This window comes from Neodiprion pinetum, chromosome 1, assembly GCF_021155775.2.
Source record: "Neodiprion pinetum isolate iyNeoPine1 chromosome 1, iyNeoPine1.2, whole genome shotgun sequence".
In the NCBI taxonomy this organism is placed as follows: domain Eukaryota; kingdom Metazoa; phylum Arthropoda; class Insecta; order Hymenoptera; family Diprionidae; genus Neodiprion; species Neodiprion pinetum.
The window spans coordinates 10,145,631-10,161,758 of NC_060232.1; the positions used below are offsets into that span (position 1 = coordinate 10,145,631).

Here is a 16,128-nt window from a genome sequence, read left to right on the forward strand (position 1 = left end):
CTCAATCCGTCCGTGCGGTACGAGCTGTGCTTCGAGAGTGTAAACGACTCTGCGAAGAAGGTGTATCAACCCAACCAAAGGTGTATCAAACTCTGTAATCGACATTCCCCGCATCGGTGTGCGCAAAGGGCAATCCATCCGTAGGTGTGCCGCGAATTCAGGCGAACGCCGAGAGTTTGTAACGGCGAATCCTCCGCCCAGCTTTCATCCGAAGCTTTTGACTTTCCGAGCTTTTTTGCCGAGTGCCGCGTTCCCCGGCCGGTGTCAAGTGCGCAAAATACGCCAACTGCATTTCTTACGCTCGGAAAATTGAGCTTTTACTATAAACTTTAGTGCCAGAGGGATGCGACGGTACTCGATGAAAGAAACTGTCCCGTTCGAATACTTTTTTTTTTCTATATTCCAATGTGCCGCTGTGTAGATTAATGTGTTTGTTTTTTTTCTGGTTTTTTTTTTTTTTAATCCTAGAACGGTTCGGCTGCGCGACTGTGGAAGCTCGAGCTGCTGAGCTGGCTTTGCATATTACTTAATGCATTTTTCAATTTAACTCACGAATCCAATTAATGAAATAGCATTTATACCGCTGCGTTTATCTTTTGATTTAACTTTTTTCTTCTGTTTTTCGTTATCATTATATTTCCTCTACCCCGGTGCACCCCCTGAAGTAACCTGCTGCTCCGCTCTCTACTGCACTGGAAAATTAAACGGCACTGCATAAGCTCAACCCAAGCAGCGGGCTTGGACTCCGTGGAGTGAATATTTTTATAATAGTTTGGAATGTTTTTTTCATTTTACCGAATAGAAAATTGCAGGGAAAAAATAATTCGCTGGACCAGCAAATTTTAGTGCCGATATAGACACAGGAAAAAAATTTGTCGAAACAGCTAGAATTTTGAGAGTTTAACGGACTGGTTTGCTACATTAGGACGCTCACTTGGCTATACATGCAAAACTTGTGCTATTGTAGTTCGAATTCTCGCCTTTGACCATTAAAATTATTAATATCTCTGTATTAACACTAAACTTTACTTAACCTGCGAATTATTTCCTTTCATTTTTTTAATAATTTTTTTAATAACAATCCTATAATTGACAACATTTCAGCTTTGCTCTTGAAACCAAACGTTGTATTCGAATATATTTAAGAGTAACATCTTTAAACATGTCGCGAAAAAACAGACTTTTTGAAATAATTTCGTTACTTCTTTTTACGTGTTTCGATTATTAAGACGCAAGCCGTACGTTGAAAGGTTTTTTTTCATGAAAATAAGGGTGAATTGGAAACTGACATTTCGGGGTTTCAACAAGTCCTATTTGAACGATCACACCGCCAAACACCGTTCAGAAAAACAAAGCCACTGTTATGGTTTCCTGTTTCCTGATTTAACGTGCAACGCTTTATTTTATTTTGTTTTCTTTTTTTCCGGCAAAGTCGAAGAAAGAGTTCAAAACCATCGAGAAGCATAATTTATATGTCAACGCATCGTTTATTTATATATTATACATATACAAACTTTTACTTGCCATAAAAACTAAAAATTTTGGATTCGTATGAAGCTGTTTCTGTTGCTCAATTTATTCTTTTTTTTTTTTCTTTCATAGTCATATATATTTATACATATTAACCATACCCTTCTCTGTAGCCACACGCAATAAATGCGAGCCATATCTTTCCGAGGGTTAGCAACTTGAGCAGCTGTTAAGACTCACTTTAGCTAACTCAAGTAAGGGTTAACTAGTCTGGTATTACGCCTTGAGAGAAACGTATTCTCGCCCCGTGATAAGCAGCCTACTTTAAGAGCTTTCGGACTTGCTTGAGAAATTCGCAGTGACTCGGGAAGCTGCGTCTCGGGATCCGTGACCCTCATCCACTTTCTCTGTCTCATTTTCTATTGATGAACAAATTTTTATCATTTTTTGTTTCTACGTTCATTTCTATTATTTTTTTTTTTTTTTTTTTCTCTAGTTTTTTCCTGTTTTCTGCCATTCCAATTTTGATTTTCATTCGGTTTCTCTTCCTTTTACTATTTCGAATTGTTTGCGCAGCGTACCTTCAGTTTACAGAATTCGGAATAGAATACGTCTGCCGTGTTTAGCATGCCGCAAGGTATAATTCGGATGGCCGAGAACTTTGTCATTTATGAGTTGCCAGTCTCGTTATCGACTCAAGTGAACGAACTTCCCTAGGGACTTTGCAAACTCTCGGCACACTCTATTTAGTTTTAATTAATTCTGCTCAGAATCTCGGAGGATCACTTACAAGTTTTTTCCCTCGTGTTTTAAACATCTAAAGGGGCTTCTCGAGTCTGTATTAATTTGCGGACGTCAAATACGAGTAGAAACGGTCAAATTTCATTTTATATAATAGCGGCAAGTCACTATTTCTACATAATTTTCCCAATAGTCTGAGAAAATAGGAAAAATCAACACACCGTGTCAAAGTTTCTACGTTTTGTGTTTTTGTTTAAAAAAATTATTCTTTCTCCCGCCTCTGGGAACGATATCGTTTATAAGTCGAAAGGATATTTTCCTTAATCAAATATCCTCGGTGGAACTTTTTCACCAGCAACTCCGGCAGCCGGTAAATTCGAACAAACGGTTAATGAAATTGGGCCAGAAGCCGTTGATTCCAGCGATGGGCAGCAAAAGCCGAGATTCGTTAACTCCAAAGTCGAGGAACTTAACGCCCCGGTGGCTGTGTTAATGACGCGCGTGAATCTGTTGGGAATTCGTCGGTCTTGCAGGACTCGAACGAGAGGTACGTTTTTCCTCTTTCCTTCTTTTCGTTTTCCCTCCCTCTCGCTCCTCTCTCTCTCTTTTTCTCCCGTCCCGCCAGACGACGCTCGACGTATAAAACAACCCTAGGCCGCTAGCTATTCTACACCCTAGTCACGTTAACGTTATAGAGGAAAGCGGGTAGGTTCGCCAAGAAAATTTCAAAGAGTAATACGCACACCCTGTAGACGCCTGTAAATCGGTAGGGGAACAGAACTTGGAGTTACAAAGCTTCAAGCATGCAGACTTGCGCCTTGTCAAAACGATCAATTTCGCAGGGGTTGTAAACCGCGGATATAAAACGTGCCAGGACGAATGAATCATCGTCCGATATTTTCCTACCTTCTGGAACGCGATGGTCAAGGAATCCGGCACGTTTGGAAGCTCGGTGATTTTCCCTCCGCGTCTAGGAAAATTCAACACTCATTCGTCTGCCCTTAAATACGCCGCGGCGTCTTTTGCGTGTCTGTCGTAAAGCTAAGCTCGTTTATGGGAGGTAAACCGCTTTAATGATGATTTATCGTTCAAATGAAACTCGTGGCACTAAAGAGTACCCCACCGTCATGCCCGTGGTTACCTGCTCCGAATGAAAAACTCGGTTCAACGGAAAAAGGAGCTTTTTGTCCTGGTACAACTATATGGTAAACGACAATTCACCAGAAAGCTTCTCGTAGTTCGCGCTAGAAGCTCACAGAATTCTATCCATACATCCATTCGGAAGGTCCGCAAGCTCTGTGATAAAATTTCACTCGCATTTTGGTACACTTTATTTAAAAACTCGTTTTACTTAAGACGGTCCGCATAAGGCTCACAGGCGGAAATCTACATTTCTTTTAAATTCCGCCAACTACCGGATTCACGCCAACGTTTCAACGTTTTGAATTCAGGGCAATTACATGCTTCAGAATTTTGCACGTAACTCACAGATGGTACTAACGTATAATTTTCATTGCCGTATATATTTAAAGCGAAATATTTTTTCCCCTAACAAAACCCCTCGTAATTAACTTTCACTAATGTTGAAACTATCATTTGATGGAGCAATCAATTCAGATTCGAAAAAATTCTTTTCAAGAAATCATTTAATTGGATTCAAAGAATACGCGTCGCCTTGTACCGCTTAACCGAGCTTCCCAACCACTTTATAAATATTTTGAGCTGTGAAAAGATCTTGACGAATACCGAACAATTATGCCTTGTTCAATCTATTTGAACCTTTTCGATATAGATGTTGTCGGTAAAGCTATGCATTAAAACACCGCTTTTTATACTAAACTCAATTGTAGAACCTCGTAAGCTTTGAAATCTCTTGATGTGTAAATTTCTTCTCGTGCTCTTCGGTAATATCGTGATTAATGCGAGGTATCTAGCTTCAATTAGTAAAGCAGTGTTCGCACACATTCCCGTAATCATGCTTTTAGTCTAACTAAAGGTGTCACTCAAATGAAGTGAGGATGTGTATTAGGCGGCTTCAAAATTTGAGTGACTTGAATTAAGCCAGTGACAGCTTGCAGGCAAGTTTGGGTTTGTTTTATTAAACGTTCGTTGGAACACAATTCTGTTACACGCTACAGATACGCACAGCAAACAGTAACGTGTCACGAAACGATGAAGTTGGCGGTGTGAAACTCGTCACATCCCAAAGTCCCGAGGTGAATCTATACAGTAGAGTTTCCTAATTTCCCACCTACACAAAAGTGCGTGTCCTTAGTTGAGGTGAGAAAATCAGGGATAACAGTCGGAAGAGCATCGAAGAAATAAAGAGCGCCCTCCGCGATCCTCCCCGTAAGGATCGTAAGTCACGTTTACATTGGAAATATGGTTTTATTTTGAGAAAGAAATCCGAGGGTGGCCATAAATTCGACGATGGTAATGTCCCAATTTGCATACGCTCCCAGGATCTATAATCACGCTTGTGAATGACAAATAGGGGTGAAAACGAGCGGGAAAAAATTTCGGGATAAACGTACCCCCCGAGGGACGCTTCCTGTAAAGGCCCGGATTCCGACCTCGCGAATCGCAGTGGTTTCGATCATCCGAGCCTTACGCCTGGCACATCGCTCTTCGTGGTTACCCAGATTTATCTCTTCGCAACTTTACAGGATTCAAATAACACGCGATTCTCACTAGACTAGCCCGATCAACCGGCGGTGGAATTAGTCGAGTGTGGTGAAAGGCGCATTGCATACACCGTAAATTCCCACAACGTAAGAACAACTCCAATTCACCAAATCAGCAAATTTGAGTGCTAATATTGGCACGGTAAGCAGAGCCTGTTTAAACAGCTAAAATTTCGAAAGTTTAACCAACTGGCTTGCCAAATTAACAAGACTATTTTGCTATACTTGCAAAGTATTTGTTTATACTGGTGTGAAATTCTCGATGTGAACAGATTAACGGCAAAACTTGCTTGACCGGTAAATTATTTTTTCATGTCAATTAGATCCCGTCACCTAGCTTACAGTTTTTGCATCGAAATCTTCCTCGTTTACGTATCTTGCTAATTTTTCTCCAAAGCTTAATCGGGCTGCGAAGCTTTCGCACTCGGTTTCACTACGAGAGCAACATTAAGACATACCACGACTACTGCCCCCGCATCGAATGATCGCGTATTGCGTGTATAAATTTATGCCTCGAAGCAATATCCATAGTAAAATGTCGTACGTTACGATCTTCGTAGCTATCGGAAAAGTGATGATCGTGTTGTCCAATGGAAATACGTACAGTCCAGGTTCATCGAGGGCGTAAAACAGCGTCTTTATCTTTTCAGTAATGTTGTTAAAGTAGAAGCCGCTTTATAGATTCTTCTTGGCCATCTCGGTTTACGGCGGACGCTCAAAGTCGATTATCCTGCTGGTGCTCTGTGACCTTGTTGAGATGCAATTTTCACGTCGCCCAATATAATATCGTTCACGGCTTTCGCAAAATTATATTTTCGTCATTGTCTCGCTGCTGGGTATCTTGCTGATGAATCTTCCACAGCTTTATATCACACCGTTAACGCGCGAACTCAGATGAAAGAATATAGCCGCTTTATTCTTTAGCGTCTCAGATGAAAACAACGTCATGAACATGGTTATATATAACCAAGAGCAGTGCTGAGGTTTACGTTAAAAGTACAGTTTTCACAAAGATGAAAAGCTTGAATAATTTATTCGCAATACCTAATCATCGATGAATGTAAAAAGTCACTAGACTAGACTAGACTTGAGATCGTCCTCGTTAATTCAGCATCGGATATCGCATCAACGAATCAACCGCATCGTGTTTTCATTTATTCCAAATTCCCACCCCGCAGACTTCCGCGTATCGTTGAATGGTCAAGTGTGTTTAACGAGGCTTGATAAATTTCGAAAACATGAATATTCGATGTCGTATTAACGCACACGATGTTTGTTTAGGGACGAATATTAAAGCTGCCACATATACAACACTTGGGCTCTGTGTGCCTATCCTAGACACACGGTTTGAGCAGTGAAGCGCTCCTTTTTTTCTAATGGATCGAGGTTTACGGAAAAATTGCCAATCAGGTGGACATAAGAATACAACGGAAGTCGTTCAAACTGTTGAAAATCGTGTGGAGGATCGGAGAATTTTTCGGACGGAGCTCACAATCAATCACGCTATTTTTTCTCTTTCAAATTCTTCCAACTTTAGTAAAGTAGATCGGTCAACCTGCACTGTGCTCGCGAAACCATTTTACAATCACAACAATCTCTCGAGTCAAGTTGGAAATAATAAAATGCTTACTCTTGTTGTGACATTTTCTTGTTGCAACGAGGCAGAGGGTTCCACTTGTTTTCTTGTCGCGTGTACGCGGACGATAAATATCTGCAGCACCAGGTTTCATGCCTTTCCTGCCCTGCAGACGGTGGCATTTCGCGTCAACTCTTGAACTGGGCTTGAAGATTTACACTCACCGTTTCGACGTAAAGGTGCTCGTCTATCATCGTGCTACCGGATAGTGAAGGGTATAAAAAGCGAAAACTTTTTCATCAAACTGTTGCTACAGAGCTGATGGTCATTAATGAAAATGGTAATTACGGGACTTATGAAAACAACTGTCCGATGGATTAACGTCGTGTCTGCATTATGAAGGAATTGCTTCTTGTTGCTCTGTTTTCAACGGTTTTGCAAACATTCGTTTAAGTGCCAAACTGAAGTAGTTACAATGCCCATTATCGAAACAATCTTCGATTATGTTCGTAAAGTCGTTTTATTTCTCGAAAATAGAAGCATCCACAGTCCATTTATCAGCTAATATTGAGTTATTCGCGTTTCCTGAAATGCTTGGGTTTAGTGGACGTTGGTATACAAGATGGTTGTGGTGGCAATGCTGTTTCTCGACACTCGAAACGCGGAAAATCATAAAAACCGTACAAACTTCCAGCCGTGCCAGTCAGTCGATTCTTGCGGTGTGCCAAAGATAACATCAACTGGCTAGACTGGATCCCCATTACGTGCCAGGTTCAGCTTCCTAAGGATGAAAGTAAAACTTGTTTACTCTCCAAGTAATATCATTCGCGTACTGATAATGTTATCGGAAGCTCCGTGAACGATAGCTTTTTTGCCGAAGCACAAATTTCTGGGATACTTAACTCGAGGATATTCGGAAAAAGACAAAATCGGTCAGCAGTAATGCTCGTCACAAGGATGTTTTAGGGAGTTCCGTTTATCTTATTGAAGACGAACCGAGTTACTACGCCTCTTCCGCAAAGAATATAGCAGAGAGACGAGCGTGTCAGCTTTCTATGACAAATGGAAACCCTGATCGAGGCTGGCGTTACAAAAGAAGCTCTCTCGAGAAAAGGGAGGGGGGGGAGGGGGGGGGGGGGGGATTTTCGTTTACTATGACAAGCTGGGATCTCGGATAAGCATACTGTGGATAATATCCCGTTCGAGTAGGTATTACTTGTAAGATTTGAGACCGAATGAATGCGTCCCCCGGAGATTTGTCATCAATTTACTTTATCGGACTGTCATGTCATCCCAGTCACGCTGGAGTGTTTTGCGTGACCAAATTCAGAGTCGGATTGTGAACCAACTTCGCAAGACCCTGTTAAAAAACGATTCTGAATTCCAAGAATCTGACTCTCCGCCGTGTCTAATCTATATCGAAACGTCTATCTTCGCAACAAAGTGTTGACGATTACGTAATTCTTGTCAGTGATAAATAGAGCCGGTCTGCCCTGTCTTCTCCTCTATGTTTTCATACTTTGTCTTCCTTTTTTTTTCCCACTCTCGCTTCGTCTTTAGTTAGATTTAGCTAAGAACATAACTGGTGACATAACTCCGAGTACTTTGCATGTATCTTACGAGAAAAGAATAAAAGGCGAAACGTTCTTCGAGCGAGCGAGTGGGTCGGTCGTCTTGTAATTCGACTAACGCATTTGAGTAACAAATGGCTAGATGCCATCTGGAATATAAATTCCATCACTGTCGCATTGCCACTCACTTAGTTATCTTTATACCTTTCATGTCATCCGCAAGACTTATTGGGGAAATATCACTGAAGTATACATGCATGGATATCACTTCTAACGAGTACATACAATTATCTATGCAACTTCCATGAGTTTATTTCTTCTCTCTCATCTTTCTGTCAACTATTTTGTTACATTTTTACCGTTCGCTTCGTTCAAACATTATGAGGGAGTTTGATACTGGTAGAAGTCAGGATGACTTATATACTTAATTATAAAATCTGTGTTTATTCCCATCGGGGATCTGAAGCTCTTCGAATCGCACATGATTTCGCCTCGGTGAAATCGAACCGAAGTAATGAAATCGAAAAATGGAACGAGTAGAAAGAAGTCGCGATATTCCAATCCGCACCCTTTTATGTAGGAAAATGCTTACTTCTCCTCTCTCGAGGTAAATTAACGCCGATTCCCTGCTTCATATTCAAATTGAACTGCAGAAAGTGTCATAAAAGGAGAAAAAGAGAGACGGAAAAAAGGGACAACAATTTTTTTGTTCCCCTGGCTCAACTTATAAATTGACGCTTCGTCTGGTGAATTTTTATAAGCTATACGAGAGTTCAAATATCCGGTCGTACCAGTGAGATAAAAAATGTCTTGAGAACGAAATTATATTATATATATGCGCAATTTTTGATCGTTGATTCACCTGTTTTTTGCATTGTTGGGATATTTCTAGTCCTACGAAAAATGTATCTTTCCTGAATTGGAGTATGGTTTGGAACTTTTTGATAACCCACTTTGATTGTATCGGTTTACTGGCCTACATTGTAGCATAATTATGCCAAAATCAACGTTTTTATGTCATCGTATTTCGCAAAAAAGGAAATAAGTTCGTTTCATCAGCAGTGACTGTTTCGTGAAAATTCTGAATACGAAGAAATGTGTAATTTTTGAAAAATCTCGTCAAAATTAAAATGAAAATAAATAAATGGTTAAAATATTACTAGTAGACACCAGCTTTCCTGTTTCCGCACAGCGAAAAACAAGGCAAAGCTTTGGCGGATGTCGTATTATTATAAGTCTCGAAACGTGATGAGTAAACGGAGAAGCAGGTTTTTATGCGAGGAAACGAACGGATAAATTTTTCGAATTATACTGGAGAGGCGAAACCACTCTCGATTGGTAAACATGAATCGTAGGTGGGTTTTCAAGTTTCTTTTATCCCTCTGATCCCACGGTTTTAAATTCAAGAAAAATAAAAAAATTGAAATAAAAAAAGAACACAGCTCGTTCCGAAGAATTACCAAGTATTTAGTAAGTCTGCGATTTCCGTTCTCACGATTATTTACCTAGCCTGTTCCACTTTACTCCTTCTGCAAATATTGATAACCCATCTAAAAAAGTCCTTGAACATTATTCCGCCTATTTAAAAACCTATTATTTCTTCAGATTTTCTGTTCACAAATCAGACCTCACTATATATATACTCTTACAAAGTTACGTAGATAATTTCTTTTTTATCGTAGATATCTGTTGTTCCTTTTTTCAGACGCCTCATTGGAGCAAATTCATTTAATATCGACTCGTCGCTCTGATATCCAGAGAAACCGATTCATTTTTAACAGACCAAACTCAGCGTCGACTTTATTCTGATATTCGGCTTTATACCTACCGCTTATTGATTAAATTCCAACGATTTGTTTATTGTCTGTAGTAAGGTGCCAAGTATTGAATAAAAATATTGAGGAAATATCTTTCTCTTATTTTTTATTGATTAATTGATTCAAAACTGTTTTGTTTTTCGATTTTTATTTTGAATTAAACGGGACACGTTCCTTTCGATTCAATAAAACTTAGTCATAAGTTTAATAAATATTCGCTGAATATGAAAAAGGACATCTTCTGGGTAAAAGATAACGATACGAGTCGTTCTTTTCAACGCCAGTGCGATTGAATACCCGCTGAGGATTTTCTCTGCCTGATACAAAGCTGCAACGTGATTGCGAATTTGTAACAGAACTAGATGCAAGAGCGGAGAATTCCAAACGTCAAGAGATTCCCGGTGATATATTCCCCGTCTGTGTCCTACCGCGCATTCTTCGTCGGAAGCATACCGTACATTTTTACTGTCGCGTGGTGTAACGAATTGTTCCGTAAGCCATTGTAGTATAGTTTGTCGTAAAAAGAATCCCTTGTCCGTCGGCCATTATATCACAACAATTATCCACATTTTTTCCCTTTCAAATGAAATCCGCCGCTCTATTTCTGACCCTGATCATTGTTCTTTATTGTTACAGGTAAGCGCCCTCCACGCCGCTCTGCTGCCAACTCACATTTTCTGTATCAATCTGCCGAATTATCACATTCTGTAATGGTTGGTGAGTATTTAGAATTTATTTTGAAGGTGCATTTTCGAGCAACTTTTTCTATCGAAGTTGAATCCGTAAAAAACACTTAATTCTTGATCGTAGCGCGAATGCTATTGCCAAAAATGCGTCGTGACGATTCTACCACATTTTCATGACTGACGATAATTTCTGGATATTTGTAGATTGTAAAAATAATAATGCGCAACGGCACCAAATTTTAAAGTATATAGTTGTAATAAGTGAAAGTAAACGATTGCGAGACGTGGAACATTATTGTAATTCAATAATTCAATTTTTTTTTTCCATCCCGTTTTCAAGGAACATCCAATTCTAGTACAATCTAGTTCCCGTATTTTCCATGATTGCGCACCGAAGGGAAAGCTCAACAGTCCTTCACGCCTGCACAGTCAGGGAGCTTTTAGTAAAATTACTCGGAGCGAAGATGCGGGTATGAATTCCCGTTGATTGTTAGGTACCTTCGCACTGTTTTCATTAAAGAAAAGAGAAGGATAACTCGAAAGAAATAAAGTAAGAAAAAAAAAAAAGAAATCAACGAAAAGGAAATAGGTGAAGACGGAAAAAACGTAAACTTGTTCGGAGTCACGTTTCGTGGGACCGGTTTACTTCTGCAATGAAACGAAACACGTCCTCGTTATCCTGCGGTTATGAGATAGTCCCTGGTCCTCACGTCGTAAACTTTGATCTCCCGAGGTGGCTTACTGCGTTGGAAACTGAGCTTGGGCTTACCGAAGTTTTCTCCATTCTCGAATCTCCGGTTTCAAGATGAGCGAGAGTGGAAGTCAGCCGCACTTGTCTCAAACTCGTTACGGCGAATCTTGCCGATATGATTTCTTCGTCGTTGCGTAATCACTTGGCCAACAAAGTATCCATGAATGCACTTTCGAGTTAAGGTCACGTAGTACACTCCAACACTTACCGACCGAGCAAAAAGCAACGCACTGTCGAAATTTCAAACTTTTACGTTCGTTTGTTTATTTATGTACAGGAATAAAACGGGTGAGCGTGCTCGGTCGGTAAAAGTGAGAGTACTATATGACCGTAAGGAAAAGAAAATCACGTCGTTGCAACGGTATTTTAATCACAATATTGCAAATTGTTTGCGAATAGGTAGAATCTTGTCAGTTGTCTTGAAATATAATTTGTTCGAGGATAGCCAACATCGCGTGATTGTTGCGACATTAATTTTTGAGTAAAGCTTTCCGGGGCATAGTTAACTTATTTATTTTCAATAGTCGTGGGCTCGTTGTATTAATTCTTGTTTCGAGCTAAGCGAGGGTGGCGAAGAAAAATTTCCGATGCTTTAATCCCGCATTTGCGTGTAAATTTAGGATCCTGCTAAGGCTGAAGGGGATCATAATTCAGCAGTTTAAGGGCTAATATTGCAGGGACGCGGAGTTCCGGACTGCGAGGGTGGCGAGGGGATCGTCGTCGGTTTTTGCAGACGAGTGCTAAAACAGATTTTGCGTTGGACCGGAATTGTGAATAATGCAGGAGTAGTCTAGCTTTCGCGAACCCTGCAGTGGATTTTCGGCACTGGTAATTTCATCACCGAACCCCGCGCATACTGCTAACAATGCGGATAGCCGGGTAGAAAACCGTGGACGAAGGGCATACAGAAGCCCCGCATTAGGACTCAAGGTCCGAATTCTCTCTCACGGGGTAAATAATTCTTGAAACACAGCTGCACAAGTCGAATCCGAGATAACCGAACAACTGTAATTACGGTGATGATACCAACCGCGATAATAAAAAATTAGCGACTTAAGTAACGCGTGGTCTTGTTCGAATACATTCGACGTTATTCTCTGTCATTTTTTCAGTTTCTTCAGAGAATATATAAGGAAATTACAACCTTGCTCCGGGTTTGACTTTTCTCTTATTAAATTGTCGCGCGATTACTCGCGTGAATTCAACGAATGATTTCGTGCAATAGGATGGAAATTGTTGAGCTTAAAGGATCGAGTGGCTCTCAGACCCTGCTTACATTTACAAAGAGGCAGGAGAGAGGGCAGTTTTGATTCCTATCGGTTCGCTCTTTTCTGGGGAAGAGGTATACTTGTCTTCTTTCGCGTGAAGAGTCTTCAGTTTTCGACTTATCGTTCATGGTATTGGTTTCCTTAGCTTAGCGTAAATTGCACAGTTTTCTTTCTCCAACCAACATCGCTAGTCGACGATACGTGGTTTTCTGCTGTTTCTCAAGTCACTCCCTGCCTTTGCCACTCGGAACGTCAAAGCTCGAAGGTTTCAGACCCTCCACAGTACCAGTTGATTCGGACACAGTTGCAATATCTTTCTAGAATTACAAACCTGTGGAATGAACGTGTACATGCATATGGAATCGAGTTGAAAATATGGAGTGGTAAAGTTCATCTCGTTGTACGAAGGAAAAAGTTTTACTCTACAAATGTCTACCGCTTGAGTTCGCTCGCTGCAGGATTATTTATGCGCAATGCTTTCTCTGTTATAAAGGTGATTTTTCATAATACTCTGTTGGCGATGGGTACGATTAATTTCACGGTAACTTATTCCCACGTCGCAGTTTTGCATCGTTATTACCGCCGTGCGATTCTATCTTCGGCAACTCAGGTGACATCCACTTTTACGTTATTCCTTTAGTTGAAACTTTATTTTTCTTTTTAGTATTCCCGGAGAAATTTATTTCTCTTTTGTTTCCCGGTAACCTGTAGTTGTAATAAAATCTGGACCAAATCTAATTCGATTGAACTCTTCTCGTGTAAGGCTGATCAAAAATGCATGTGGACATCCAGTCGAAATTGACAAAAATAAAAGTTGGGTCAATAACTAAAATCAATTGAATCGAAGATAATGAAATAGATGTCTCATTAACGTTGAAAAAATTGTAAAAATATAAAATAATATGAGTATCACATGTCGGATATGGAACAGTGACGTTATTTTCTAGAATCGTCCACAGCCTAAATTTTTTTACTAAACTTGTGGTTTCAAATTTTTTTCCATGTTGAATCGAGATTTTTACAGTGAAATTTGACTTAGATCAACGTCAATTATATTTTTTAAACCTTGACTCTGTCACTATGTTGTTGAATCTTTTTTTTTTCACCGAAATGCACATCCGAATTTTAAAGATGCGGAGACACGTTCTGAAGTTATAATAACGAATTGCAAATAACGTTTTTCAACAGCTGTGACAAAGCTTAGGTATTGTTGAGAAAAAATATATTTATATGTCGCTGAAATCCCTGAGTTAAATTCTGCCGAATTCACTGATTTCGTATTATATTCGATAATCCTGAGAATCAATTCGACTCCCCCGGCTTTGACGCATCGATGGTAATTCTTGAAACTGGTGAACGTATCGACTGTTGAGCGTTACGTGAGTAAGGAGACTGCATCGGCAGAAACGAATTGCACTTAAGAACGAAGGCGGTACCTCCTATAAAACTTTCCTCCTGCTGCACTACCCACGGTTCTCTGTTACGGATTTTATTCGTACTATGCCGGTGAACAACTTGACAGGTTCGGGAGAGACTTCCTTGCGTTAACTCTTATGTATACATATCGTCTTACCGAGTCTTCTTCGAGGATCGATTTTCCCTGGACCGCCATTTACACGTCTTAGATAGTACAGAACCACGTACCTACTTTATTCACACTGTTACATTTCACCCGACATTTTTTCAACGCATCCGATGGTCTTAAGAGGATGCCGGAGTTGAGTTTTATCGATTGCACTCTCTTTTGCAGAGCCTTCGATTATTCATTTTCACCATTTTCGATACCAGCTCCAATTATACACTGAGAAAAATTTCATTTGTTACGGTAACTAGAAAAATTCAGCAAAGTAGGTATCGTTAAAAAAACTGTTTGAATATTGTTGGGATTACGAAAAACGTGGTACACGTAACCATTTTGCGCTATTGTTGATCCTTTTTTGGTTATCGCAACGCAAAATCAGTTTGTGAGGTTTACTCTACTTTTTTCGTTAAATAAGGCTTTAACGTCAATTCATTGTTATATATTTATATATATTTACAGTTACGCGAAAATATAGTAACAGTGATCATAATGAGAAAGAATAGTAACGGGTACCAGACTTTCTGGTAACAGCTGCAAAACTAATTTTCATTTTGTATCTAGAACTATATTTTTCGATAGTGGTAAAAAATGAAAACTGTCTAGGACTGAGCGGTAACCGGAACTAAAAATTTCTCTCGTTGTAGCTAGAATCAGATGCAAAATTCCGTGTCGATTACAGGAGTGATCTTATTACTCAGCCACTTCTTGACAGAGGATCTAGCAATATTTCCTCACTTATCATTCGTACTGCTTGAAATACCTAATTAAAATAGCTACTGTGAGAAATTGACATTTTTCAAGCTTTCAGTGTCACTTTGGATGACAATTTTTATTCGTTTAGTTTCATTTCTTAATAATTAGACTGGAAAAGACATGATACACAAATAAAATGTATTGAACGACGATCCACTGCTTCAACGAAATAATCTGAAAACAAAATCTGAGGATAAAATCAGTAACATGATAGAAAATGAATACGTCAACTAACACGGGCAGCAAAATTTTGACTGAAAAGTTTTTATTCGATCAAAAGATTTCAACAATATTTCGTGCTAATTTTTAAGTATTCATTATTTCTTATTTTTAATTTCTTAATGTTTCTGGTTTTCTTAAATAAATCCTTCCATGACACAAAGAGCTCTGGATGGCACTAAAACATAGACAACGCCGTTTCTTACAAGTAAATTTTTGTAAAGTAAACGTAATTTTCACCGCGTATTGAATATTTTAGTTTTCGATCCTGCTTTATCGAACATTTCAACAGGTACGTCTGTGCGTACATGCACGTTAAAAAATTTATACGTCTATGAAAGTGACGGTCGAAACACCGACCGAAATGTCTGACGTAAACCGGGCGTTAATTTCTTTGGGCAAACAACACCGTAAATTTACGGCAATGCTTACTTTGAAAATAGGCAGGTGGATGCTGCAAAATAATACAAATGTTTAGCACCCGTAATTCTGTAACCCCCTGTATACTCCTCGATGTTTTACTATTTTGCAAATTCGCGTTACACGCACGCTCTTCATGATATAGTAGCGACCCTTCCACTACACCCTACCCGTATTTTCAATGCTTATATATCTTCTCTAGAGACTAAACGTGTCACACTTTATGATATATAACCGCTCTTTTCGCGTTATTATTATACTATACAAGGGGAAAAAATTTGACGCACAACCTACGGTAATGGGAAACTTATATCCCAGTCTAACGTTGTTCGCCGCAGGGTGTTTTTTAAGAAGGGTGCTGACTCTTCTGGTGAGCTTGCAGCTGTTTTTGAATGAACTTGAGAAACCGTCGGTCCTAATGAGTCAAGTGACAGGAAAACAGGTTGAAATTATTTGTGCTCGTCAATTTTTACCCCATTTTTTATTTTTATTTTTTTCTTCCCTCTTTCACCGCGTTCGAGTTTCAAAAAAATTTTCGTTAATCTTGGCTGGGAGACAAATGCCGGGTGCGAATCCCGAACGATGAATGC

General features: G+C 39.6%; 2 protein-coding genes across 2 annotated transcripts in view; both read left to right on the forward strand.

Moving 5' to 3' along the window:
- The window catches only part of LOC138190342 (CCR4-NOT transcription complex subunit 6), a 319,292-nt gene that overhangs the window by 277,877 nt on the left and 25,287 nt on the right, over positions 1 to 16,128 (forward strand). The window contains exon 4 of the mRNA XM_069133007.1: positions 10,496 to 10,576. Within this exon, the coding sequence (XP_068989108.1) occupies positions 10,496 to 10,576 (81 nt within the window). The remainder of the gene's footprint in view (positions 1 to 10,495; positions 10,577 to 16,128) is intronic.
- twin (CCR4-NOT transcription complex subunit 6-like twin) overlaps positions 1 to 16,128 on the forward strand; it is a 238,797-nt gene that overhangs the window by 9,182 nt on the left and 213,487 nt on the right. The window lies entirely within an intron of this gene.